The sequence below is a fragment of the Furipterus horrens genome, unplaced genomic scaffold (genome assembly GCF_987537825.1).
Source record: "Furipterus horrens unplaced genomic scaffold, mFurHor1.1.pri manual_scaffold_4, whole genome shotgun sequence".
NCBI lineage: Eukaryota > Metazoa > Chordata > Mammalia > Chiroptera > Furipteridae > Furipterus > Furipterus horrens.
The window spans coordinates 12,293,109-12,318,259 of record NW_028327174.1 but is presented as its reverse complement, the minus strand read 5'-3'; the positions used below and the strand labels follow the sequence as shown (position 1 = coordinate 12,318,259).

Below are 25,151 nucleotides of genomic sequence, written 5' to 3'. Positions count from 1 at the left end.
AGCATTTAAGGTATGAATCAGTAACTGTTTCACAACAGCCTCCATTAGATATGGTTTATTTGCAGGCCATCCTCTTTTCAAGGATCCAGGGAGTATTTTAACACACTGAAGCATACTGCATATCATTTCCATTTTTAAACCAGCATTAAAGAAAAATGACTATAACTTTTAAGAGTTCTAAATATAGAAAGATTTTATGCTCTGTCCCTGGAGAAAACAAATGACAATTTTCCACTTGAAAATAAGAAAAGAAAGCTTCCTGCTTTGATTCATGATTTGAATAATTCTGAAACAGGGAAATACTATTTTTTAAAAAAGTCTGGTTCTAAGATTGAGAACTCTCTTCTTCCTGTAATGAATTCAGTAAAATGCAGACTTTTAAAAATCATCTGTCTGATTTGAGATTCGAGATCATCAAATTCTGTCTAAATATTTTGTTTTAACTTCTAAGCTCATTATTGTTTCTTTGTGTTAACTTGTATTAAGATCTGTCAGCTATGACTGGTCTCATAAGCGCAGTCAGCGGACCAGAATAAGTTAATTATTTACTTGTGCCACTAGTGCTCTTCATCTAATGAAATGCACAGCTGTGTTAGATCTGCAGTTGGATGTGTAGCTCCCATTGTTCTGCAAGTCAGCAGAGGGTAGGAGCTGCAATGATGGAGAGCCCTCAGTTCTTTCTGCTGTTCTGGCTTTCTGTGTCGATTTCATGGATCTTTTATCATTCACTTTCACACAAAACAAACAACACAGGGCTGTCTGCTATGGGAACCATCTTGGCATATAAAAGGGTTTTCAGAGCCTAAAGTAATCTTAAGTTAGCTAAGATTTAATATTTGGGTTACAGGTGCCCTCGATTCAGATGTGGCCAAAGCAGTTCCTGTACTGGAATGAAAAAAAATGTGGAAGTTACTTACGTATTTTTAAATGCAAAGTCAAAAAAGGAATAATGAGAAAATAACTTCCTAAAAAGGAAGCTCTATGCGAAATATTAATCAGATTTCAAGCAGCTATTAGAGATTCAGATTTCAGGGGAAGGAGCATTGTTTTCATTTTAATGACAAAATTAAGTTAAGCTTGCTGGAATTAACATGTTTGCTAAAATTGAAAATGCAAAATGCACACATCCCCTCTCTCCTCACCTTCCTCCAGTGTAAGCATGCCACACTTCCTCCCTGGGCCTCGTACCCCTGCCCCTGGGCCCATCTTCTCCTGTTGGAGGGTGAGCAAGCAGCTGCCTCCTGAGCAGCCACAAGCAGCCCCCTGTAAACTGGCGCTGACGGGGTGCGGAAGTTTTTCTTCCATTTTGCTTTTAAGGGCTGTAGCCAAACCCTCCGTCGCCTCACCGTCCAAAATGACGTTCCCCCCCGAGCGCATCCCAGGACCAGCCTCTTTAGGAATTGCTGTTTTCATCATTTCGTTCACTGCCAGATCATGTTGGTGGTGCACCTAGATTTACAATTTCACCTCTTTCAGAGTAGATTTCCCAGGGGTCCTAGTGTTGTGTCAGATAATTTCAGTGTGGACAAAATGGATTTTTGGAGGGAAGACAAAAGGGTCACACACTCTGCTCGGTTTAAATTTTAACACATTGTAACTGAATTTGAAATAAAGTGAACTGAACGTTTCTGTTCTTCATGTAGGAAAGCATACTTTATAACAGACAGTACAATTTCAACCAAAAGCCAGTTAAAGTACCTATATCCACCGGAGTTTAACTCCACAAACCTAATTACCATATTATTCCTAGCCACTAAACGTCAGAATAGTAATAACCAATGTTAAATAAGTAAATGACATACTTTTTCTTTAGACTTTAACTCTTGATGATTATAGTACAACCCAAAAGTTCTATTTAAAATAGTTCGAGCAATTATGTAGAAATCAAACTGAGCAATCAAAAGTTTCTTTGAGAGCAATTTCTTTCAATAGCTGCAGATAGTTAATAATTTATATACAAGGGAAAAGGAATTTTATCTTACTAAATACAAAAGCACCTTTTGGTCCAGTACCATTGTATACTGGTTTTCCAATTCTAAATTATATAGATTGTTGTTAACAGCCTAATTATACTCCTATTCCTACTACCATGAAAAGGAAATAACAGGAATTACCAACTATTTAAGCAACAAAGTTCCCTACAAGTTAGAATACTATTAAAGGGGTAATAAAGTATAGGTAGTTTAAGAGACTCTTAGTAGTGTCCATAGAGTTGGTAGGTTTTTGTTTTGTTTTTATTCTTAGAATACATTTCTAATTTTAGTCTTTTCTTTCAAGAATAATTTGGTATTTAATTTTATTATTCAACTTTACAACTTCGACCAAAGATCACTTTTCTAATGTGTTATAAGGTATACAAATTAAAATTCCTTAGGTCCGTTTAGACTCAGCCAGGGAAGCCCTGGCAAAAATTAGCCAACCAGCCAGCTCATCAGTCACACACAAATACTTCTTGTCACAGGTTTTGAAAACACAGTTTAAACACACCCCTCATTCAGTCAGTTTGTGTTTGGTGGTCAGAGAACTTCGGAGTCCTGTGATTGGGGGACAGTGTGTAGCAGGTCATGGACAAGCTGACGAGGAGTGAAACTGCTCTTGCCCTGAAGTTTCAGGGATGTTGGTGGGGCTGCTCTCCCACCTTGGTGGCACAAGGAGTTGGGCAAGCAGCCTGACAGCACCTTTGTGTGTCATAGCAGCAGGCCCGTCCACAGCCTGCAGCGCCTTTCTCTAAGGACAGCCATTTTTGACCTGTTTCTCTAGCAGGATTGTTGGAAATTGCTTCTGTTACTCTTGATGGGGAAGGTTTGATGGAAGTAGAAATAGAGATAGCAGCCAGGAGATCCCAATTAAGTACTGTATTCTTCCTTTCTGCCAGTTTGCTTTACATGGTGTGAAATCTTCTCTCCCCCAGGTGTTTGTGGTTTGATTGTCCCTCAGGAAGACATGCCGTTTTGTGATTCTGGCATCTGTCCGGACATCATAATGAACCCACACGGCTTCCCATCACGAATGACGGTCAGTGCTTTTTTCAGCGGCACTGCTTTTAAGGAAGAAAGCTGGCCGTTGGTTTGTACTTAGTGGAGGTGATGGGACCCTGAAACTGATTTTTAGAAAGGGCCCTTTGACCCCTAGCCAAATAAATAGGTTCCTAGCTCCTGACAGTGCTGGACTACAGTCCTGTGGATCAGTTTTGCCCTTCCCTTCGAGAGCAGTCTTCTGAGTGGCAAACTTACCCTCAGCGAAAAGAACCCTGTGTGTTGAGCCTAATGTATCTCCCTTCCTGTGGTTATTGTTTTATAATCCTGGCTCCACCGCGTACTAGCTGTATGACTTGGGGAAAGTTGCTTAACCTCGGTTTCCTCATATGTAAAGTCAAATAATAGTATCTATCCCGTAGCAGTTTGGGGAAACATAAACTTAGATCACACGTATCAAGCTTTTCCAACAGTCAGTCACATAAGAAGAGAGCAATAAATACTTTTTGCGGTTAATTGATCACTCTTATTAATAGTAGTCATCTCATAATTCTTTGGGGAATAGGCCAGATCTAAATGAACAAACAGGATTTCTGTACCACAAGAAGGCACTCACCTAATTTGCTCACATCGCACAGGTGGGAAAGTTAATCGAGCTGTTGGCTGGCAAGGCGGGCGTGTTGGACGGCAGATTCCACTACGGCACTGCCTTTGGAGGCAGTAAAGTGAAGGATGTGTGTGAAGACCTTGTTCGCCACGGTTATAACTACTTAGGGAAAGACTATGTTACGTCTGGCATCACAGGGTAAGTAAGTGTGGGTTCAGATGTTTTAAAGTAAAAGTATGAATTTATTAGGGTAAGAGGTAGGAACCCTTAAGATATCCAGCTTTACTCCTTTTAAGAAATCTGATATAAGAAAATCCAGATATATGATGGAGGTGTTAGCTAACGCAATGGTGGTAATCATTTTGCAAGATGTGAGTGTATCAAATCAATATGTTGTATAGTACACCTAAAACTTGCATAATGTTATATGTCAATTATTGAGTTGGTCAAAAAGTCCATTTAGTTTCTTCCATAAAATAGCAAACACATTTTTCGTTTTCACCATTAACTTTATTGATTTGGATATTTTGAAAATGTCGGCTGTTTCCCGCTATTGGCTTCTAGTGGGTAGAGGCCAGGGGCGCTGCGAAACACCTTCCAATGCATAAGACAGCCCCTCAGCAAAGAATTATTTGGCCAAAATGTCAATAGTACCAAGAAACTTCACAAACCACTTGTGACACGTTCCATCAGTCACAGAACCTTCTCCATACACTGCACAAATTTTTTTGAGTTGGTTTTTACCTTTCTTGAAATAATAAAGCATAATACAGTAGTCCCTCTCTATATTGTGGTTCATTTATCGCGACTTCACTGTATCGCAGGATTTTTAAAAATATTTAATTATTTATCATGGATTTTTCACTATATCGCGGGATTTTGCGGTACTGTATACGTATGTTGTTAAAGTTCCGTAGGTTTAAGAGTGTAGAATAAATGTAAGGTTCCTACTTTGCAGGGGGGTCTGGAACATAATACCCGCGATAAGTGAGGGAATACTGTACACCAAAAATGCTGCATATTTTCTTCCATCTTCAATATTAAAATGGCTGCACAAACTCACCAATTTCGTTAAGTTTTTAAAAAATGCACGCTGATATAACAACTGTCACAATAGAATCTAACAAAATTGTTTCACATGAAGTTAAAGGCAACTAAGCACTACTAGAGCCATCCTACAGAAAAAACTAAATGCGCTTTTTGGCCAACCCAATATATCTCAATAAAACGGGGAGGGGAAGAAAAGAACATCCAAATTTAGGAAACTGATAATTAAAAACTGCTGTTTTATTCATGGGGCTATCATTTAAAAAGTAGAAAACATGTGATTTACCAAAATAGGATTTCTATACAACTTTTAAGGAACAAACTAATTATATATAATGCAAAATTCCTTAGTTGTTGAAATCCTTGTGCATTAATATGATGAATATTAGAAAATTAGTGCTGTCAGAAGGCCTGAGGCCTAACGTTTACACATTCACTAACTAAAGATGTGTTCAGTATGGAACATGAGCCAGTACTAAGTTTGTAACAGTGGACAAAATGGACATGGTCCCTGACCTATGGAGCTGCCTGTTGAGGTTTGTTGCTAGATGTTAAAAAGTAACAGATGAAAGTTAACTTCTCAGCAGCGCCTACCCTGACTGCTTAATTTAAAACTACAACCCAGGATTGCCCATTTCCGGCCTTTTCTCTGTAGCGTTCATCATTATCAAACATGCTATGTAATAACACTATATAATATTATCTGTTGCCCCAAGTAGAATGTAGTATCCATGAGAACAGGGCTTGTCTGTTTCGTTTACTGTTTTATTCAGTGTCTAGCACAGAGCCTGATACACAGCGCGCACTCCATAAATATTTGCTGAGTAAAGGAATGAAAACAAATAACGCAAGTAAGTACAAATAGCTCTCACCAAAAAGAAGACAAGGAGTAGGTTAGAGGACCCCTGTGAGGAGGTAGATATTTCAGCAGAGATATGAACAGTGAGAAGAATGGACCATTTGAAGAGTGTTTCATGCAAAGGAAAAGTGTATTTGACACCTTCCAAGGGACAGATCTTGGTAAGTTCCGGCACCTGGAAGAGGCCAGACGGCTACAGTGCCATGAGGAGGCAGTGGTGCAGCCTGCAGTGAGGCTGGGGGAAGGGAAGAGCGGGTCACGCAGGCGGAGCGCCAGGTCTTCCTTTCAACATGGAGGAAACATATCTCTGAAATTAACATGAAGGACGAGGCTTTGAAACTTAACTTGCACATGACTTTAAAAGATCAAGTTAGTTGTTTAAATTAAGACACATGTATTTTTTGTGCCAGATAAAACTGTGGGACATAATGTTTATTCCATACTTCTGAGGTTTTAAACCTGAAACTCACGTGTGAGAATACACAGCTTCATTTCAATGCTACAAATAGACTATCCAGCTGTGATTAAAATGGTCAGAATCTGTATTTGTTAAAAATATTTAGTGCTTTCTAAAATGATTTATCCAGACTATGATAATATGGATTTATTTAGGTGTTTCATACCTGAGATGTTATAGAAAATCACATTACAGAGAAAGAGTAATGATCCATTTCAAAAATTATTCAGTAAAATAGCTAAGGTCCCTTTCAAAAAATGCAGTTGTCATTGCTAAACTGATCATCTTTGTCTTTGCTTCTCATCCAGAAATAATGCAGAAGTAGCCCAGAAAGTATGCAAAACCCATGAACCAATTTGGTGGACCTTCTGAACATCATTTTACTGAAAGATTTGAATGAATTATGCTCTGCTTCCTATAGACAGCTGTGGGCTACGTCTACACCGCTGTCCTCCAAACCCCCAGCCAGTGTTCTCATTTCTTTCCCATTTATCTCGGAGTTCTATAAAGGGCTTGCAAACATATTCACCCACCAGATTTCCTCCTTTGTCACATTCTTGAAATTGCATATGGCTTTATTCATTTGGTGCTGGAATGGAGACAGGGTTCCATGAATTCAACCATGAGCACCTCTGCTGTGGAGGAATAGAATCATTCATTGTTAGAGCTGGGAGGAGACTTGGTCCGACCACCTTGTGGTACAACTAAGACGACTGAGCTAAAGAGGCCGTGTAAGTGCCATATGACACACTGAGACGAGATCAGGGTCTCCTGACACCCTGTTTGTTGGGCTTTCCACTCCACACTGGGTCTTCCAAGACTGGTTGCGCCTAAGCCAGCGGAATGGCTTGAGAGCTGCAAAAGCCTTTGCTAACGATACTGAAAATATTATAAGGTATAGCGAGCAAGCAGGGACGAACACATTTACGTGCCTCTCTCCGTGCCATTTGCTTCCTTTGCTCTTTCTGCTTTTCCACCCTGCTGTGGCCCAGATTTGCTGGGCTCAAGACTGGCTGGCATGGCAGGAAGAGCCCTGGATCCGAGTCCTCCTGCATCACTCATCAGCTCGTATTTAACCTCTTGGGCCCTCTGTGCCTGTTTCTTCATCTTAAAAATAGGAATGGCAATATCTCCCTCATTGAATTGTTGTATGGATTAAATGGCACATGGTAGATGCTTCATTTCTTTTCAGGAAGGAAATGCTGGGGCAGTAAAAAAATCTTAAAGTCATTGATCCTCTGGCAACTCTTGCTCCAGACTTAAGGAAAAAGGTTTCGTCTGCCAAAGCAGTTAAATATTCACTCCTTTTGAACTGTTACTACAGTATTTCTAAAGATTCATTGAGTCAGCTGTAATAGACATTGACTGAGTGTCAGTTATATGCCAGGCAGGGTCATTAGTGCTGGAGCCACAGCGACAAAGGAGGCAAAGTGCTTACCTTGCTGAGTTCACTTCTTATGGGGAAGACAGACAATAATCAGGAAGATAGTAAGTGTATGCTATAATACCGAATGGTGGTAAGTGCTCTGAAGAAAAGAAAAGAAAACCAGTGTAAGAGTTGAGATAGTGCACGGGTACAGCAGTGCTGGAGGAGGAGGAGGAGGAAGAGGAAGAGGAGGACAGGTGATCAGGGAAGGTCTCTCTGAGGGGTCAAGTGTTGGACAGCCACGTGAATGTGTGCTGGGAGAATGTTTTAGGCAGAGGAAACAGTAAGTGCAAAGGCCCTGAGACAGGCAGGCTTACTGTATTTGAGGACCAACGAGGAAGCCTGTGTTACTGGAGTAGAATGAGCGATGGACAAAGGTAATAGTAAATGAGTCAGAAGTGGGTAGGAACCAGATTATATTAGACCTTATGTCTATATATAAAATCTGGGTGTTGCAGATTCTAAGTATAATGGGAAGCCTTTGGGAATTTAGAGCAAAACAATGACCTGCTGTGATTTACATTTTAGAAAGAATCGCTCTGGCTTGTTAGGTGAAGACCAGACTGTTGAGGGAGGAGGGTGGAAGCAGGGAGACCAACTAGAAGATTATCTGCTGTTGTCCAGGCCAGGAAGGATGCTGGCCCGGCCAGGGAGGTAGCAGTGAAGAAGGCTCCGTCGTATACACACTGTTTCACAAGCTGTTTACACTTTTATTTCTTAAACAATGTATCTTTTAATGTATCCATGGTACTTTTGTATTTTCAGATCTAACCTTTTCATTCACTGCAGACTAAAAATCAGTCTCTGACTCAATCATAAACCTGGTCGTAAGCAAACGAGGACCTGCCAGTGCTGAGACCTCGAAAAGGCTGTTTCCCGTGAGCCCAGACTTAGTGTCTTAACCCAAAACCCTAACTGTTTTGCAGTGAGCCCTTGGAAGCATACATCTACTTTGGCCCCGTGTACTACCAGAAGCTGAAGCACATGGTGCTAGACAAGATGCATGCCCGGGCCCGGGGGCCGCGGGCCGTCCTCACCAGGTAAGGGAGGCGCTCTTACAGAAAGAGTTTGTCATGCGGTCAGGTCTACCTTGTATTTCCCAACAGAGCAATAAGCAGGCTCAACAAAGTTTCCCTTTCCCTGAGATTTCCAACTTTGGGGTTTTAGGCATCAACAAAAATTACATGTCTGATTAACATGAAAAAATAGCAACCAACTAAAAATCATTTCATAGGCACAAGAGCAAACCCTCCGTAGGTCTTGACAGTGGTCTCCTAACTAACCATGTGCTGTGTACCAGACTGCAAACACAGTCCCATTTAAAACAGTTTCTTTATCAGGATGTAGACACACTTACGCATCTACATGTCAGTTCCCCTGCACGCTTCCGTAAGTACACAGGAAATATACGCGTGCATTACTTGGGAGCTTCAGCTGCGGCTAGCGAACAGTAAGCTCCAGGGTCCACATGTGCCCCTTCACGAGCATCCCCTCAATCCCAAACCTGACATCTGCGTGCTGACGAATGGGGGTATAATTGTGGGGAAAGGGAACATACTAAGTTTCACGTGTTCTTAATAAATACTGCGTTTTTCAGTTGCAGACGCATAGTGTAAGGCAGTGGTTCTCAACTGGGGAGCGATTTTGCCTTCAGGAGACATTTGACAATGTCCGAAAACGTTTTGGGTTAGCACAGTTGGGGGCGGGGAGAGCTACTGGCATGGAATGGGCGGAGGCAGGAGCGCTGCTGAACACCTTGCAGTGCACAGGACAGCCTCTGCCTCAGAGAATTACCCGGCTTGGCATGGCAGTACTGCCCAGGCTGCGGAACCGTGGCAGGGGAGGGGACACTGGCCCTGGCGTCAGAGTGACGTAGATGTGAACTCATCTCCACCTCATAGCGCTACTGTGAGCCTTGGGCACATCACTTAGGGCTCTCGGCTTCAGTTTTCCTCATATATGAAGGAGAGCCAATGATACCCACTACACAGCATGCTGGTGAGTGTCAGGTGTTTGAATATCGACTGTATACAGTGCTGATCCATCGGAGGTGCTCAGTAAATATCCAGTTCTCTGCCCACTGGCCCAGAGCACTGCTTAGATGTGACAATATAGTGGAGGGAGCAGAGGATGCAGCAGCTAGTATTGGGTGGGTTTGTTTTTTTGTTTTTTTGTTTCAAACCAAGGGAGAGGTGTAGATGACTCAATTCCTTGACCATGTAAAACTGAGCAAATGCACATGCCTGTTGCAGAAGAGGGAAGAGAAGTTGAGATTCTCAAGACAGTCATGACTTCAGCAGTGAGACCCTACATGCATTAGGTATATTTTCCCCTGAATGCTGTCCCCTCCGGAGCTTCCATTTCGGTTACAACATCCAAAAACTATTTCAGAGTAGTATAAATGTCAGAACAGTTATTTCCTATTTTTTGCTTTGTTGTAGTGAGAAAATTATTACTTGAGTATTACTTTTGTTTATTCCATATGAGGACTGCCTGGAGCGCATTGTCTGTAGTCGGTTATCTCGGTTAAAATCCGAGTTTTGAGTTCTGCCCCCATGTGGTCTGACCGCCTCCACTTGTGCAGTGACCACAGGCGGAGGGGCCCTCCCCACCCCTGGGAGGTTCTGCTCGCAGATAAAAACACATGCATGTTGTGCTCAGGCATGAAGTTTCTACTGCGGTGCATTCATTGAGATCTACTTATACGTTCTTCATTCGTAGATTTTCTTTCAACAGAGAATATACAACTTAAATTGATTTTCCTTTGTAACCATCAACAACAAAAGTTAAAATTCCAGCATGTGCTGGTCGTCATGTGTTAACTTCCTTAACTATTTCGGAAACTGGCAGCAATAACAGCAAAGAGTAAAAGATGCTGCGGAATAAAGCAAACAAGAGCCTTAGGGTCCGCCCCTGCTAGACTGCCCCCAAGGAGCGTTATTTGTGTCATCAGTACCTAGGCGGGGTTGCCTAAATTGTTTCAAAATCCCTAACTTTACCTACATCTCTGATACTGGATTCTTAACTTTTTAAAGTATCCTCAAGCCCAGCAGACACATAAGTCACAGGAAGTTCATTCAGAGGGCTAATAGCCTCCCAGTTCTAGTGCTCCCCTCTGAGGAGGAATGGACCGTTTTCATACATGAAGGGAAGACCGGAATCGGACACACAACTGCGGGGTAGGGAGGTTGGTCTCTCGGGAGCCTCCCATCTGGCTCCAGATGATTCCTGATCCATTCCAAATTTTATAAAAACCCATTTGCTTCTTCCCATGTTTGATTTATTTAATAGTAAAGCTCCTTCCTGCAGTCCTGGGACTAACTACTGGAGGACCCAGATTTCTTTGCATCTGTTCTTCTCAGTTTTTATGCTTCTAAATAACAGAACTGAGACATATCTGAAAATACTCAAAAGACATCCTTCCCTACTAATAATGATAGTGATGGTAATAGTAATACTAGCACTGGTATTTTATATGCTACATATTAATTTATTATATCATTATTTAAGTAATTATTTATTACTTTCATTTAATAATAAACATAGCAATCAACTCTAGGGTTACCTCTCTTCTCATTGAAGCCTCTTTGGGATAGAGAGTCTCATGTACATTGTCCCAGTGAGGCCGAGAGGCTGAGCAGCATGCTCACGGTTCCTGTGGAATAAGTGGTTTGAATCCAGGTGAGCCGTGCTCCAAAGCTTTGTGCTCTCAGCCAGAATGACATGCTGCCCCTTTGTGTAATATAATAACACATTTGTTAAACTTGTTTCAAAGGCAACCCACTGAAGGTCGATCTCGTGATGGTGGTTTGCGTCTCGGAGAAATGGAACGTGACTGTTTAATTGGTTATGGAGCCAGTATGCTTTTACTAGAGCGACTAATGATTTCAAGTGATGCCTTTGAGGTGGATGTCTGTGGGCAGTGTGGACTTCTGGGGTATTCCGGCTGGTAAGTGGATACCATATGTCTTTCATACCACACCCCATGCCTCTTAAATCACAGCTCGAGAGCTGACCCTAGATCATACCTCCATATTCTCCAGCCTTCCCCATCCTGCATTCCTAGAATGGGGGATTCTGTATGTACATGTTTACTTTGTCTAATGTTCTGCTCTTTGCACTGCTAGAATTTTAGCTCCCAAAGAGTAAGGGGTTTATGCTCTCTTTAATATTATGTTGAGTACCTTTTATAATACTGTTTAGCTGTAAAAATCCTAGCAGAGTTATGTTGGGTTATAATTATAGCATGTTGTAAATAGAAACATTTTAAAGAAGAGTGAATCAAATGCCCTAATTTACCCTCAAACTTAGAGCCAGGTGTGTTGCTCCAGATTTTATAGTAAATTGGTGACAGATCAGGACCAGAACCTGGTACCCAGACCCCTTGTCTGTACTCTGCACAGCAAGCTGCTTTCCACTTGGACTGTGAATTCTGTGATGGGAGAGACTATGTCTGTCTCAGCCATTCCCTCAGCAGGCATTTAGTGAGAATCTACTAGGTGTCTGATTCACCCCAGAAATACAGTGGTGAGAAAGACAGATGAATGGCTGCTCCCTAGTCCATTCTAAATATATTCTGTCTCGTCAACCCCTGCTTCTCCAGCCTGGGACCTGGAACATGAATAATAAAAAGTAATTGCTAAATGGTACTAACCTTGCACCTAGAGGATTGCCAATAGGTAAACCATGTAGTCATAGTTTGTCATTTCTGTGCAGAGTTCAGGACACAAAGTCCAGCTTAAATGGTGATGCTACATACCTTTGGGGTTTTTTGTGTGTTGTTAGAGCACCTTTTCTCCTTGTAATGGTTCCACTGTACCACCACCAACTGCTCTGCTTAGTGTTGGCCATGATCCAGAGCCCTGACACACCTCTGTAGACAGGAGGGCCTGTGGTCCCCCAGTCTCTACGCACTTTCCTGTCAGAGACCAGGTCTGACAGGTCTGAGGCGGGTGCCGCAAGGACGGGAAACAGCTTCAGCTTCCTCCCCACCCCTCACTTTCCTTCCCAGAGCCCATTTCCCTAGGAAGGGACTGTCCCCAGGAGGATCGAGTTAGGTGCAGACAAGCATTCATTACCAGAACTTGAGGGTTAGTCACATGGGCCATCTTTTCCTCTGAGTCACCCCCCTCAGAGCCTCCTTACAGAGAGAACCCCAACTTCTTATCATCTTAAGCTGCCACTTCTTTGGTTGGCTAAAGCAAATTAAGAGTCAGAATGAGTGGCTTCCTTAGAACACAGTGTATATAACCTCCTAGTTAGATGTCAGAAACTCTTAACCAAAATCAGTGATTTTATTATTTTGGTGTAGAAGAGTTGGTGAGACCTGTCTGTGAAGAAATCATCTCATCTTAAAAACTAACACAAGAGGTGGCCATTGCCTTTCATAATGTTGCAAAGATGGGGTGACATTATTCTGAGCATAAACTTGGCTCTTTCGTGTATCGATGACATGGAGGGGGTGCTGTTTCCATTCTGAAATGTCTGTTTGTCTTTTGAAATGCATATTGAGTTTGTTTTTTATTGTCCCGTGTAAGTAACAACAACAACAAAGTGTAATCGGAAGATTCCTGGAACTTAATTCCACTGTGCTTAAGTCTTCAAATTTGGTGCAGAAGAGTCATTTTATTACCAATAGGGATCAGGAAACTTGAAAAAAGAGTTTCTTTTTCTTCTCCATTCTCCCTGCATTTGTACCACCCTCCTCCTAAAGGAGAGGGGATAGGAGGAGGAGAGAAGGAAAGGGAAGGGATGGATGGGGGGAATGGACAGCAGGGGAGAGAGAGAGAGGGGAAGGCTAAGAGGAAAAATTTGAAAAGGAAAGGAGGAGGAAAGGAAAGAAGAAAGAAAAGTAAAAAAGGAAGGAGGGAGGGAAAGAGACAAAAAGAAGGAAAGGAGGGAGGGCGGAAAGAAAAGAAAGAAGGAGGGAAAGGAAAATGAAAAAAGGAAAGGAAGGAGGGAGGAAAGAAAGAAAAAATAGGGAAAGAAAGGAGGATAAAGAAGGAAAGGAAAGGAAGAAGGGGGAGGGGAAGAGGAAACAAAGGAGGGAAGAAAAGAAAACAGGAGAGAAAGAGAAGGGACGGAAGGAGAGAGGGGAGGAGAGAAGAAATGGAGGGAAGGAAAGAGAAAGACCGTATGTACTCCTGCACTGTGAAAGCCTTCCCCACTTCTGCTGAATCCTCAGGGGGACTAAGGTGAGCAGTAATTGATGTCACCGTCACTCCGTTAAAGGCATATCTTTTTTCCTTCTTCACTGTCTCATTTAGAGATCACCTGATGGCAGGGCCTGATTTTGAAGCTCATGTTTTCAATATGTATTGTATTTGAAATCCTTTGAAAGGGAACGAAATCAGGTTATACGGTTTAAGGGTCTTTGCTATAATGAAACAGCCCTGGATGTGCCGTATGTCTGATTGTGAGTGGCCTACTTCTGCCCTCGTTGCCAACAGGAAAAAATCCTCACCGAGGCTGGAAGTCTGGCAGCCTCCTTGTGCTGCGCTCAGGCGGGGCGGCATAATGATGCTGCCCTCTTCCCGTGTCACCTGAGGTGTGTGCCGGGCTGCGTGGGAGGGAGCTCGGGCGCCCTTTAATGACCAGCACGGCGGAGGCTGAGTAATTAGAGCGGTTCAGGGCCTTGGAGCCGGCCTTCTGTCGGTGACTTGCACGTTAGTGAGGCATGGCTGTGCGGATGTTGGCGGCATGGCTGTTGTTCTGCAGAAGACGCGAAGGGCCTAAGTCACAAAAAAGAAGTCCAGGCGGAAAACTGCAGAGAAAAGAAAATCCCTATTAAGATAATTAGCTCATAGAGGGTTTTTTTTTACTGGACAATCACTTCTCATGTGAAGCCACGGCCTCCTTTTGCTGGCTTTGCCCTGAAAACTCAGTTCATTTTATTGTTGTTTGGCTCAAGTTATTTCTTTGAAATTATTCAGACACAGGGCAAGGTATTTCATATATTTGTGTGTGTGTGTGTGTGTGTGTGTGTGCGCGCACGCATGCCTTGGAACAATTTAAAGATGGAGAAATACTTAATAAGAGAGAAGATTAGTGGGCTTTCTGAAGCATCATGAATCAGCACACAGAAATTTTAAACAGATTAGCCTGGATCGAATTCACAGGATAATGACAGGACAATCAGCAAGAAGTTGCTGCAGTTAAATCCATTTCTCCAATTGAATTAAGGCATGAACATGATTCCTGAATAAATTAGATCAACCCAGGCACATTAACAACATAATTTTTAAACTGTCATGCATTTAAGAGATCGTTAGGTAATCTTTTAGGAAAAAGCCACTCACCATGTTTATATTGTTCCTGTGGATAGAGTCAAATACGCCACGGTGTTTGCTGAGCCGCCTGCTGTCCCCTGGTAGGGACCCAGGCACGGAGCCATGGTGACTCGTCCTTTTCCCAGTCTCTTCTCAGGAAGTTCAGATATGTTCGTCACCACCACATTCAGATTCTCAGCCTTAGTGATTCTGTTTTCTGAAATAATAAAAGCTTTATTTTGCCAGTTACAGAAATCATCCCTGCTCTTTATAAAATATTCAAAGTTATGAAAAATATAAATAACTACATTAATTTCTACCACCCAGAGATGAACACTGTTAATTTTTTAGTCACTTTGGGAGATATTTCTGTTTGCCAGTAGTTCTGTACCTTTTTTTTTTTTTAATCATGGGTTCTTTTGAGGTTCTGCTGATAGCAGGAAAATACAAATAGATACCAAAAAAAATCTTGTTACATGTGATTTGGGGGACTTCATGCATTTACTGAAACCCATCTGAGAGCCCACTTAGGACCATGCTGTTCAGCAAACAGCTTTTTATACCTCACAGTGTGTCCTGGACTCCTTTCACATTTCAGTAAACATGGGTCCATATCATGGCATTCAGTGGCTCACAGCATTCTTCTGCATAAATGTCCCGTAATCATAGAAATCTCCTGCCTTGTGCTGCTGTAAATAGTGTGACTGTGAACATCCTGGTGTACGTATCTTTGCCACGTTGGTGATTACGTAAATGACATACGTGTTTACATTTTCTCCACATACCGCCTTCCTGCCATCCAGAATAGCCTTTATTGTTCATGAGGAGTCTTCCCCCGGCACCCCCTTAGCACTGGGTCTTCTAAGCCCTGGCTGCTCTTGCTCTGGCACTCATTCTCTCCCCTGTTAATTGGGGGGACCATGTTTTCTACCTGTTACGTCTCAGGATTTGTACTGGGTACCTATGGTCCCAGGTGCCCCAGACCCTCGAGGTGTAGGATGAGGCCCCATTTTGGTCTTAAACCTGACAGAAGAGTTAGCTCACTTTCTTCCCTTGGACCCTTCTTCAGTTGTAGCCATCGATTAAGACCGAGGTTCAGTTCACTGGCTTTTCCTGAAGGAAGAGAAAAGAAAATCCTAATTGGAATAGCAGGCATATTAGTCAGGAACACGGTCTGTCGTTAGGATTAAATGGGAACATGTGCGCGTGCCCAGGGCCAGCACACCGCGAGTACGGTAGCTCTAATACCAGTAGAAAGAATAACACACTTCGAAGAGCCCCGGAAAAATAAACATTAGATTGGACACCGCGTTTCTATATGAAAGTCTCAGCTCTCCCATTACACTGTAAGTACCTCAGTGACAGAAATCTAACGGTGCAATGTTGAGCATATTGCCTGGAATAGTACAGTGTAGGAGAGGCTTATCAATGCATGGGGACTGAATCTGTTTAAAATGCTTTCAACCATGGAAAGTCCAAATCTGAATAATTTTAAAATGGTTCAGATTTCTGGGGCTTATTCAAAACAAGTATATGGACAGATGTTTTGCATTTTAAGGAGAAATGTCTAGAAGTGTGATACTAATGAAAAGTACGTGTTTTTCAAACTGGAGGAGTGATAACTTGTTTTTTGCTTCTTTGGAAGCTTCTTTCTACTTTGGGGACACATAAGTACATATTGGAATATGTGGCTAAACACTGAGAAATCGAAAACCAACTTGCTGTAATGGTAATAGAATTTGTTTGAGAGAATTCTTGCTTCTGATGTGCAGGGCTTTATTTCTGAGTTGCTGTCCCTCTAACACATGCTGACTTGGGTTTCAGGTGCCATTACTGCAAGTCGTCTTGTCACGTGTCTTCCCTGCGTATTCCATATGCCTGCAAGCTGCTGTTCCAGGAACTACAGTCTATGAACATTATCCCCAGGTTAAAACTATCCAAATACAATGAGTGAGGAAGGATGGAAAGACGATTATTTAAAGAGAACAATCCATATGTCCAAAGCAGTGCAAAATAGAAGGGATTGAGAACCACTTCTGCTCTTGTGAATAATTCCTTTAAATGTTCTCTTGGGAAAAAAACAAAAATCAATGGAGAGGCGTTTCAAACACTGGAAGACTGACTAAACAACCTTCACCGGTGAGCCTCGGGCCGCGGAAGAGATGCCGGCAGCATGGATTCTAATGTAGTTCCTTGTTCATGTGCTGAATTTGAATCACAAGTGCATGTGACCTAAAATGTTCTGTTCTTTTGAAATTTACTCATTAGAAACTCCTTTTTCCTTAAGAAGAATGTTTGGGGTTTAATAAAACTCAAGATTTTTATGAAATTTGATGGCTGTGAAGAACCTGTTTGAATTGGTGGACTTGGCTTTTGGCTTGGTGGCCGATCTGAGCAGTGTGTGAAGGAAAGATCTGTGGGAATCCGAGGGCATGGCGGATAATGTGGTAACTTTCTTATCTGTTAGTGGGAGAGGATAGATTTTCCTTACAATCAAATCTTGCCTTTTTACACCCATACTTTTAAGTTTAAAATATAATAAACATACTTCTACCATCTTAAGCAAGTTTGCCATTGATGTCACTTTGTCTCATGGACTTAATTGCTACCATTTTGAACCCCGTGATTGTAACACGTGCATAATATTTGTAGAATATATGAAAATAATTCCATGACTGCTTTGTAATTTTTCTACTCCTCCCATTTCTGTCAGGATGTTAGCTGTCCATTTTTATTTTAATCTGACAGCCTTCTTCACCCATTTCTAATTTGTTCTTAATTGCTCTGCCCTGAAGCCAGATAAATATTTGTGTTAAGGATTATTTATAAAATAACTCAGAAAAGCTTTGAGGAACAGTCTAAGGCTGCATTCCTAGCACATCACAATGAACACGTTTCACAGAATATTAATAGGTTTTTATATACCAACTAGAATCAAGTTCCAGTGTCAAATAAGGTTGAGAAAATGGGTGTAACCAAGTTAAACACACTGAGGCCTTTTCTAAGCCTTTACCAAGCTGCCATACTCTGAGATTCTCCAAAAGAGCGATGTTCCAGGAAACAGACTAGTCATTGACTTGAGAACCAAACCTCGACATCGCTTGGTTTTCTTCACAATAAAAAGCTCTCACACGGGTGTGAAAGTCCTAGAGGCTTCGCAGTAAAGGCAGAACGAAGGAGACACTGCAGGTGGGCAGCCCTTCTGCCGTCGCCGCCTGTCTCCAGCCACTTCAAGAACTTGAGAGGCACAGCAGAGACACAGGGGCTTGAGTGCCCAGGTCTTTGGTTATGCCCAGTGTTCTTGCCTGTCGTCTGGCTTTGGGGTTCTCAAAATTGAGGGTGCCTAAGGATTACTGTGCTGGATTGCGTGTGCAAAACATACGTTCTATACTTTGTGGGCCATGTAAGGAGTTTTCCAGGGTGACTTTGGCTGTCTCCTATTCTGTGACAACTCCCACTTACCAGCTTCATCAAAGATGGAGTTGCCCTGTAAGGTATGTCACACCCTTTCAGTGAACCCCCAGGTCAGTTTTGGATACATGGGGACTGCCTCACTTATCATGTGGGACCTGCCATGTGTGAGGCACTGTACCAAGGACAACAGGAGAGCAGGATATGGCCTGTGCCCGAAGGATCTCAGAACCCAGCAGAAGCGGCCCAGGCGTCAGCTGGTCATAGAACAGCCTCCGGCAGTCGGCCCCAAGGAGTAACCTCGGCCATGCGTAGGGAGCTCCTGGGGCAAATGATGAACCACTCTGGAGATCTGGAAGCAGTTCTTCACAAGTGTGATTATTCCCTTTATACAGCCCATGAAACCGAGGCACTAAGTGGCTGATGCCCCCAATGCCATGCCACTAACAGAGGAACAGCATGGGCCTATAGAGACCAGGCTTTTTGACTCAGCTTGGTTTGGGCTTCATCTCTGATTCTATCTTTCAGTTACCAGATGTGACATTTAAAAAAAAATGGATTTTAGAGAAAGGATGGGGGAAGGGAAAAGAGAGAGAGATCCATTTAGTCATTGTTTGATTATTGTATGTTCCCTGACTGGGGATCAAACCTGCAACCTTGGCGTAGCAGGATGATGCTTCAACCTACTGAACTACCTGGCCAGAGCTCAGATGTGACCTTTTTAAAAAAAATTCAAGTGCCATTGAGTGGTTATATTTCTTAAGCATCTCTATTCAAAAACCATTCCAGGCAATTCTGATAATTTTGCAGGGAGTTGTCTAACCAAGCCTTCTAGGAAATTCTCAGAGATTCAAGAAAGTGTGGATTCCAAACTGGGACATCCTTAGAGGAGAAAATCATGTCAAGCTGATATTTCAGAAACTAGCAGATGCTACATTTGAATAGCATTTGACTCAGAAACACCGTAATAAAAAGAAGCCAGAATTGGTAAGTTAGGCCTGTATTTTTAAAGCTATTTATAAATTCCTTGTTTTAAAAACTACAAATTAGATTTTCATTTTCAGTAATGATGATGGAGTAAACTTCTCCAGACCACCCTCGAAGCACTTTTTCCCTCAGGCCTTTGCCAGGTTAGGAGTGGCACAAGGATGAGAGGCTGGAAAGCAGCTGAGAGACTGCAGCCCTGACCCGAGCTTTGGCAGAGTCAGAGAGCTGGGGAGACACACCTGTGAGCTCGGGGCCGCCAAGACACCAGGACCAGAAAGGCCACGATCCCAAACAGAAAGAAACAGAAAGAAAGCACACTGGGGTGAGCCCAGCTTCTCCACTCCTTCTTTCCTTTGATTAGTCTGCTCTGGCTGTCATAACAGAATACCTCAGACTGGGTGGCTTAAATGACCGAAATTTATTTTCTCATAGTTCTAATTTCTTGAAGTTCAGGATCAAGGTGCTGACAGATTTGGTTTCTGGTGAGGACTGTTCCTTCCTGGCTGCGGACAGCCCCCTCACCATGTCCTCGCGTGGCCTTTCCTCCACACATGCTAGGAGAGAGAGGGAGCTCTGGTGTCTCTTACTCTCCTTAAAAGAACACCAGTTCTATCGGTTTAGAGCCCTTATGATCTCACTTAACGCTAATTATCTCCTTAAAGGCCCTGGCTCCAAATGTGAACACATTGGGAGCTGCGGCTTCAGCGTGTGAATTTTGGAAGGACACAGCCCAGTTCATAATCGTCAAATCCTATAACACAGGCTGAAGTGCTAACAGTCTCTATTAAAGCTGAACATACCCAGCAATTCCATTCCTAGGTGTTTGTATGCCGAGCAGAAATGTGTATGTATATGTTATCAGGAGGCATGTACAAATTGTTTCTAATAGCATTATTTGTAATAGCCCCCACTTATAAATAACTCCTTCATGGTAACAATAGAATAGATAAATTGCATTACGTTCACACAATGGAATACTATGCAGCAATGAGAAATCTGGTGCCTACAATAATCTAGATAATCTCACAATTATAATATTGGGTTAAAAAAAGTTAGACAAGAAAATACATATTGTATTGGTTCACTTTAAGTTCCAAGATAGACAGAATCTAAGAAGTTACGACCACAGTTCCCTGTGCAGAGTGGGTGGCTAATGATCCTGTGGTACAGGAAGGGGGCTTCTCGGGTGCGCATGATACTTTTCTGACCTGAGACCTAAGTACTGGTTACATGGGTGTGTTTATTTAATGAAAATTCATTGAGCTATATACACAGCATTTTTCACTTTTCTGAATAAATGTTATACTTTATTTTTTTAAAAAGAACACAGGCTCTAAATTTAATAGGTTTGTCACCTCAAATATAACATCGTCTTTGTTCTCTTAGTTTTCTCATCTTCAAAATGAAAAGTAGAATAGTTCCGACACGTAGGGCTAGTTCAGGTTAGATGAGGTGATAACGCCGAAAGGGCTCAGCACAGTGCCTGGCACTTCACAGGTGTTCACAGTGTTTATTATCGTTCTCCCTGAGAATAGCATTCTCCGTACTGGCCTTGTCCCGAGCAGCTCCGTCAGGGAAGGGTGGGGAAAGGCAGTCCTGAGTTTCCGTTGGAAGAGGGAGTTTGGGAAGCAGGACCAAGTGCAGAAACTGTAGGGTTTTGCAAAAGCTGTCTGTGAAAGCCGCCTGCTCTACAGTGATAGGGGAAAGGAAGGTGGTAGGACTTGAGAACACACTTCCTTGGAACATCCATTTACCACTGACATCAAAGTGAGGTCTGTTGTCGGCACGGGAGTCCCAGAATAGTTTCATGAAGCCCACAGAACCGGTTCTCAAAACACTTCCATGTGGTGAGAGTCAAGTGAAGGGTTTTTTTGTTTTTTTTTAAGAAAAGGGCTTTGATTGGCTGCTACATAATGGGATAGTTTTCAGCTGCTTCAGAGCATTTTGGGCCGACACCTCTATTTGCAGTAATGAGTCACACGAGAAAGCACGTTAGGGCCAGTGGCTGGGCCCGTCCACTTCTGGGCCATCTGAGTAATAGGGGAGCCAGTTTCTGGGAGACCTGCAAATAATTCCTTTGCGAAATGGATGGTCAGAAAAGTGACTGTAAAAGTAGCACCTCTTTACCATCCATATTTACTCCATATGTGTCTTGAAAACAGTTTATTTCATTTGCTGACCAAACCTTGGATTTTTACTGCATCGGCCCCACAGGGCCAAGGTTGTGAGAAATTAAAGCCAAGCTTTAAAGTGGCAGCTTTAAATGGGAACGAAAAAGCGAGTGGTGGCAGCTTGGTTTGTTACCGAAGCCAAGCTGCCCACTTGGGCTCCAGCCGCAGGCACCAGAAGCAGTTAAGAGATCTGCTTCAGCAAATCGAAGTTACTGTGATCAGGCTGCCATGGCAGAAAATTTCACAACAGCCTGAAACTCACATTTTTACTCAGAAGTATGAAATCTCAGGCCGTGGTCAAAGGAGTTAAAGTATTTTTTTAAGTCCAGGTAATAGCTCTCGTTCCATGCATAATAAATTGTAAGTCTGGTTAACTCCCAATCACCCACGTTAGTGGAGGCCAGGAGTGGTGTGAATAAATTAAAACCGATGATGGGTCCGAAACCTTTTGTACTGGATGCTGGGGTGAAGTTTACATTCCCGTTTTTGCTGTAACTTGAATGGAGGTTTAGTGAATTTGCTCTACTTTCTAAGTAGTGGCTCCTATGAACACTATTTGAAAAAACGGAATAATACTACCCCGTATGGTTACGTAATGATGACAGATCTTTGGAGGGGGTCGGGTAGCCTGACGACTGGATGCTCCTAGGCCACTGGTTCTCCAAGTGTGGTTCCTGGACCAGCGGCATCAGTTTCACTGGGGAACTTCTTAAAAATTTGGGTGGAGCCCAGCAGTCTGTTAGCAAGCCCTCCGGGCGGTTCCAACGCACCCTTAAAGTTGAGATCCGCTGTTTCAACTACGTGAAGGGCTCTGGATCCAACCCTCCATTAGAGCCAGCGTTTAGATTTTTGGGGGTGCCATAGGACTGACCCCTTGGGAACTAGCTCCCCACTTTTCTCTCTTTCTTGCCAGCATGACTCTCTTTAAGCAGCAGGTTGAACTGGACGGCCCCTCCCACTGGGCTTGGGCAGCATTTCCCCGGCCTGCCCCACCCCGCCCCCAGCTGGTGGTGAGCGGGAGCAGAGGAAACCGGCATTGGAGGCCCGCTGTGTGCGGGAATCAAGAAGGTCTCCAGACCTCGCCAAATGTACCTGCAGGGCAAAACCACCCTCAGGTGAGAACCACTGAAGGAGTGTGCCTGAGAAGTGGCTTCACTTACAAAACGAACGAGAACAATTTCAAACTGCGGTTATGTCATGGGCTTGTCCTCAGTAAACTGACTGAACTGTTGAGTATAATCATTGTTACACCAACGGATGTAAACATGAACCACAAAGCCCTTGTTTTCTCTGCAGTGTACAAATTGCAAACAGCATCAGAAAAAACTGATGTTTATCATGTTGGTTGTTAAGTTAAATCAGTTTCATGCCTATTGTAAAGGTGCTTTTTATATCTGGTGATAATAGTACAGATAGCAAATACCAAGGTCAGTTATAATCTCCATTTTTATTCACCTTCACCCACAGCCTGATTTGTTTTAGACCTAGGCAATTTTTGTTTTTTTGTCAAAGACACATACTGACTTCCATCATTTATGCAATAATACCTTAGCCTTGCATCTGCACATCTGCCTCATGCCAGGGCCTATTCAGCTCCCAGTCTACCCCAATCCAAAAACTCTACCTTCCCTCTGAATGGTCCTGTGCAAGTAAATAGAGTCATATGTCCATGGGAGAGGCCTCTCCTGGCAAGTTCAAGTACTTACTGCCTGCACTTTAAGATGACAGCAATAGGGTTGAGTTGCAGAGCAGAAATCTCAGCAGCTGCAACTGTCTTTCTGAGTTACTGGAAAATTTCCTTCCTTGTTACTCTGGGTCTTGCATGTCCCAAGTAGATATACAATCTGTTAGGACCTGAAATATATAAACCCTGGTCCAGAAAGTAAAACAGGAGGCTGTGAGTGATTCACTCCCTGCTCTTCCAGCAGGGAGAGTTATTCCAATTACCTTACACATTGTCATATGTAACAAAAATCTAGGAGTAAATATTTGTGGAGATTGAGGCAGGCATAGTTCTGATAGTACAGATGTTGTAAGGATCTTTTAAATAAAGTCAGGGATGCAAATACACATACATGTGCTTCCATTCTGTGTCTGTATCCCCTTGGCTGCCCCGTAATCAATCATAGCAGCCTCACCTACTAAACCTGAATTTGGCCTCAGACCCTTGAAGACCAAGCTCAGAAGCCATAAGCCATCCATTGAGAGGCAGAAGCGTGCTATGGTTGAGACTCTGCAGTTGGACTTCAAATCCTGGCTCCACCACCAACTGGCTATGTGACCTTGGGCAAATTATTTTGCCTCAGTTTTTTCATCTGTAGAAATAAGGTAATAATAGTACCTACTCATAGGGCTAACTGAATCATTTCATGGGACCCACATAGGTGCTCAATGAATATCAGCTATCATTATGATTAATTGGAGGTGGCTTCCCATATGGAACCTATTTGTCACCCCTAAATAATAGCGTTTCATCTCTTTCTTAACTGAGTCCATTTGACCTGTGTGACTCGTTACCTGTGTGGGGTGGCCTGCTGTGCTAATAAAGCGAGGGTTTGGTCCTTGTTGGGAGTGCTAAGTTTAAATGTGCACCTCACTTTTATTCCAGCACTCCTAAATGCATGCCTTGGGTTACAGTGGAGACTGTGTCAAAGGGTGTGGTTGACTAAAAGTGAAGCCATTTCCACTCTTAGAACACAAACAGCTTAAAGTATTTACCTAATAGTGGGTGAGGAGTACAGTCTTCATGTGGGAAAGAAATTCAAGACATGCATACGGCATTATCGGCCTTCCCATCTAGGATCCTCACCCCATCGAGTTACCAGATTTTATATAGATATTTATATTCAGCTGTGTGCATTGAACTCAGCATTCATGTCCCCCGCATAAGAATCTGATGACCTGCATAAGAAGGAATTTGTGTGTGAAGGAATCCTTGGCTTGTGTGCAAAGGAAAAAGTCTCCCCTGGAAAAATACAGGCCTTACACATTTAGCAGACCCTTGTGTCCACAGAAACAGTCACTGGCAATTAGGCAACAGCCGGAAGATCAGAGGCAGGAGCCCGCACATGAAACAGAGGCGGCACATGAAGATCACCGCCTTCTATCTCTGAGTTATGGGCGGCCGAGGTTGCCTCCCCCTGGGCCCAATCTGCTCTGAGCTTTTCCTGCTGTGGACAGAGGCCCCCGGGACTTTTATGCACCCCAGTTTTCATGCAGCTTACTGATCCCTTTTTCATATGAATGAAAAACGCCTTTGATTTTGAATTCTCACGTCTGTTTTGTGTAACACTTAACTGATGTGCCAGAATCATTCTGTACCTTAAAGGGGGTCGGTCTCACTGGGTTATAAAAATCAGTCCTTATGTGAAGAGTCACTTTGCTCACTTAAAGGATAGCCGCCTTGACTTTCTTAATGATGCTCATCTCATTAAACCTGGATTAGGGAGAAGAGGGGCAAGCTGAGCAACAGTTGGAACCCAGCCAGAACCTATTGATGAGTTGGTCCAACCACATGAGAGGCTTCAAAGAAGTATTATCTGCTGATCAACAGAGATGGATAGAGCCCTCTGAGCCTTTCAGACCTGCCTGTCTTTGGGAACCCTGCTTCAGAGCATTACCTCCAGTTAGAATCCTGATAGAAACCATGAACCATTAGGTCCACTTCATTTGATCAAATGACAGAATAGGTTCTTTTATTACCTGTGAAACTCTCCATCTCTAGAGAGGTCCGAACCATGAATCTGTTCGCCCAGTATTCTGTTTCTTCCAGGCCAGTGGTTCTCAACCTTCCTGATGCTGTGACCCTTTAATACAGTTCCTCATGTTGTGGGGACCCCCAACCATAAAATTATTTTCGTGGCTACTTCATAACTGTAATGTTGCTACTGTTAGGAATCGTAATGTAAATATCTGATATGCAGGATGTATTTTTATTGTTACA

General features: G+C 42.8%; 1 protein-coding gene across 1 annotated transcript in view; it reads left to right on the top strand.

Annotated features, from left to right (window-relative positions):
* POLR3B (RNA polymerase III subunit B) overlaps positions 1-16,771 on the top strand; it is a 106,642-nt gene extending 89,871 nt beyond the window's left edge. Inside the window, exons 24-28 of the mRNA XM_090272569.1 lie at positions 2,912-3,015; positions 3,614-3,780; positions 8,298-8,411; positions 11,147-11,320; positions 16,464-16,771. Of these exons, the coding sequence (XP_090128695.1) occupies positions 2,912-3,015; positions 3,614-3,780; positions 8,298-8,411; positions 11,147-11,320; positions 16,464-16,593 (689 nt within the window). The 3' untranslated portion in view covers positions 16,594-16,771. The remainder of the gene's footprint in view (positions 1-2,911; positions 3,016-3,613; positions 3,781-8,297; positions 8,412-11,146; positions 11,321-16,463) is intronic.
* Positions 16,772-25,151: the final 8,380 nt, after the last annotated feature.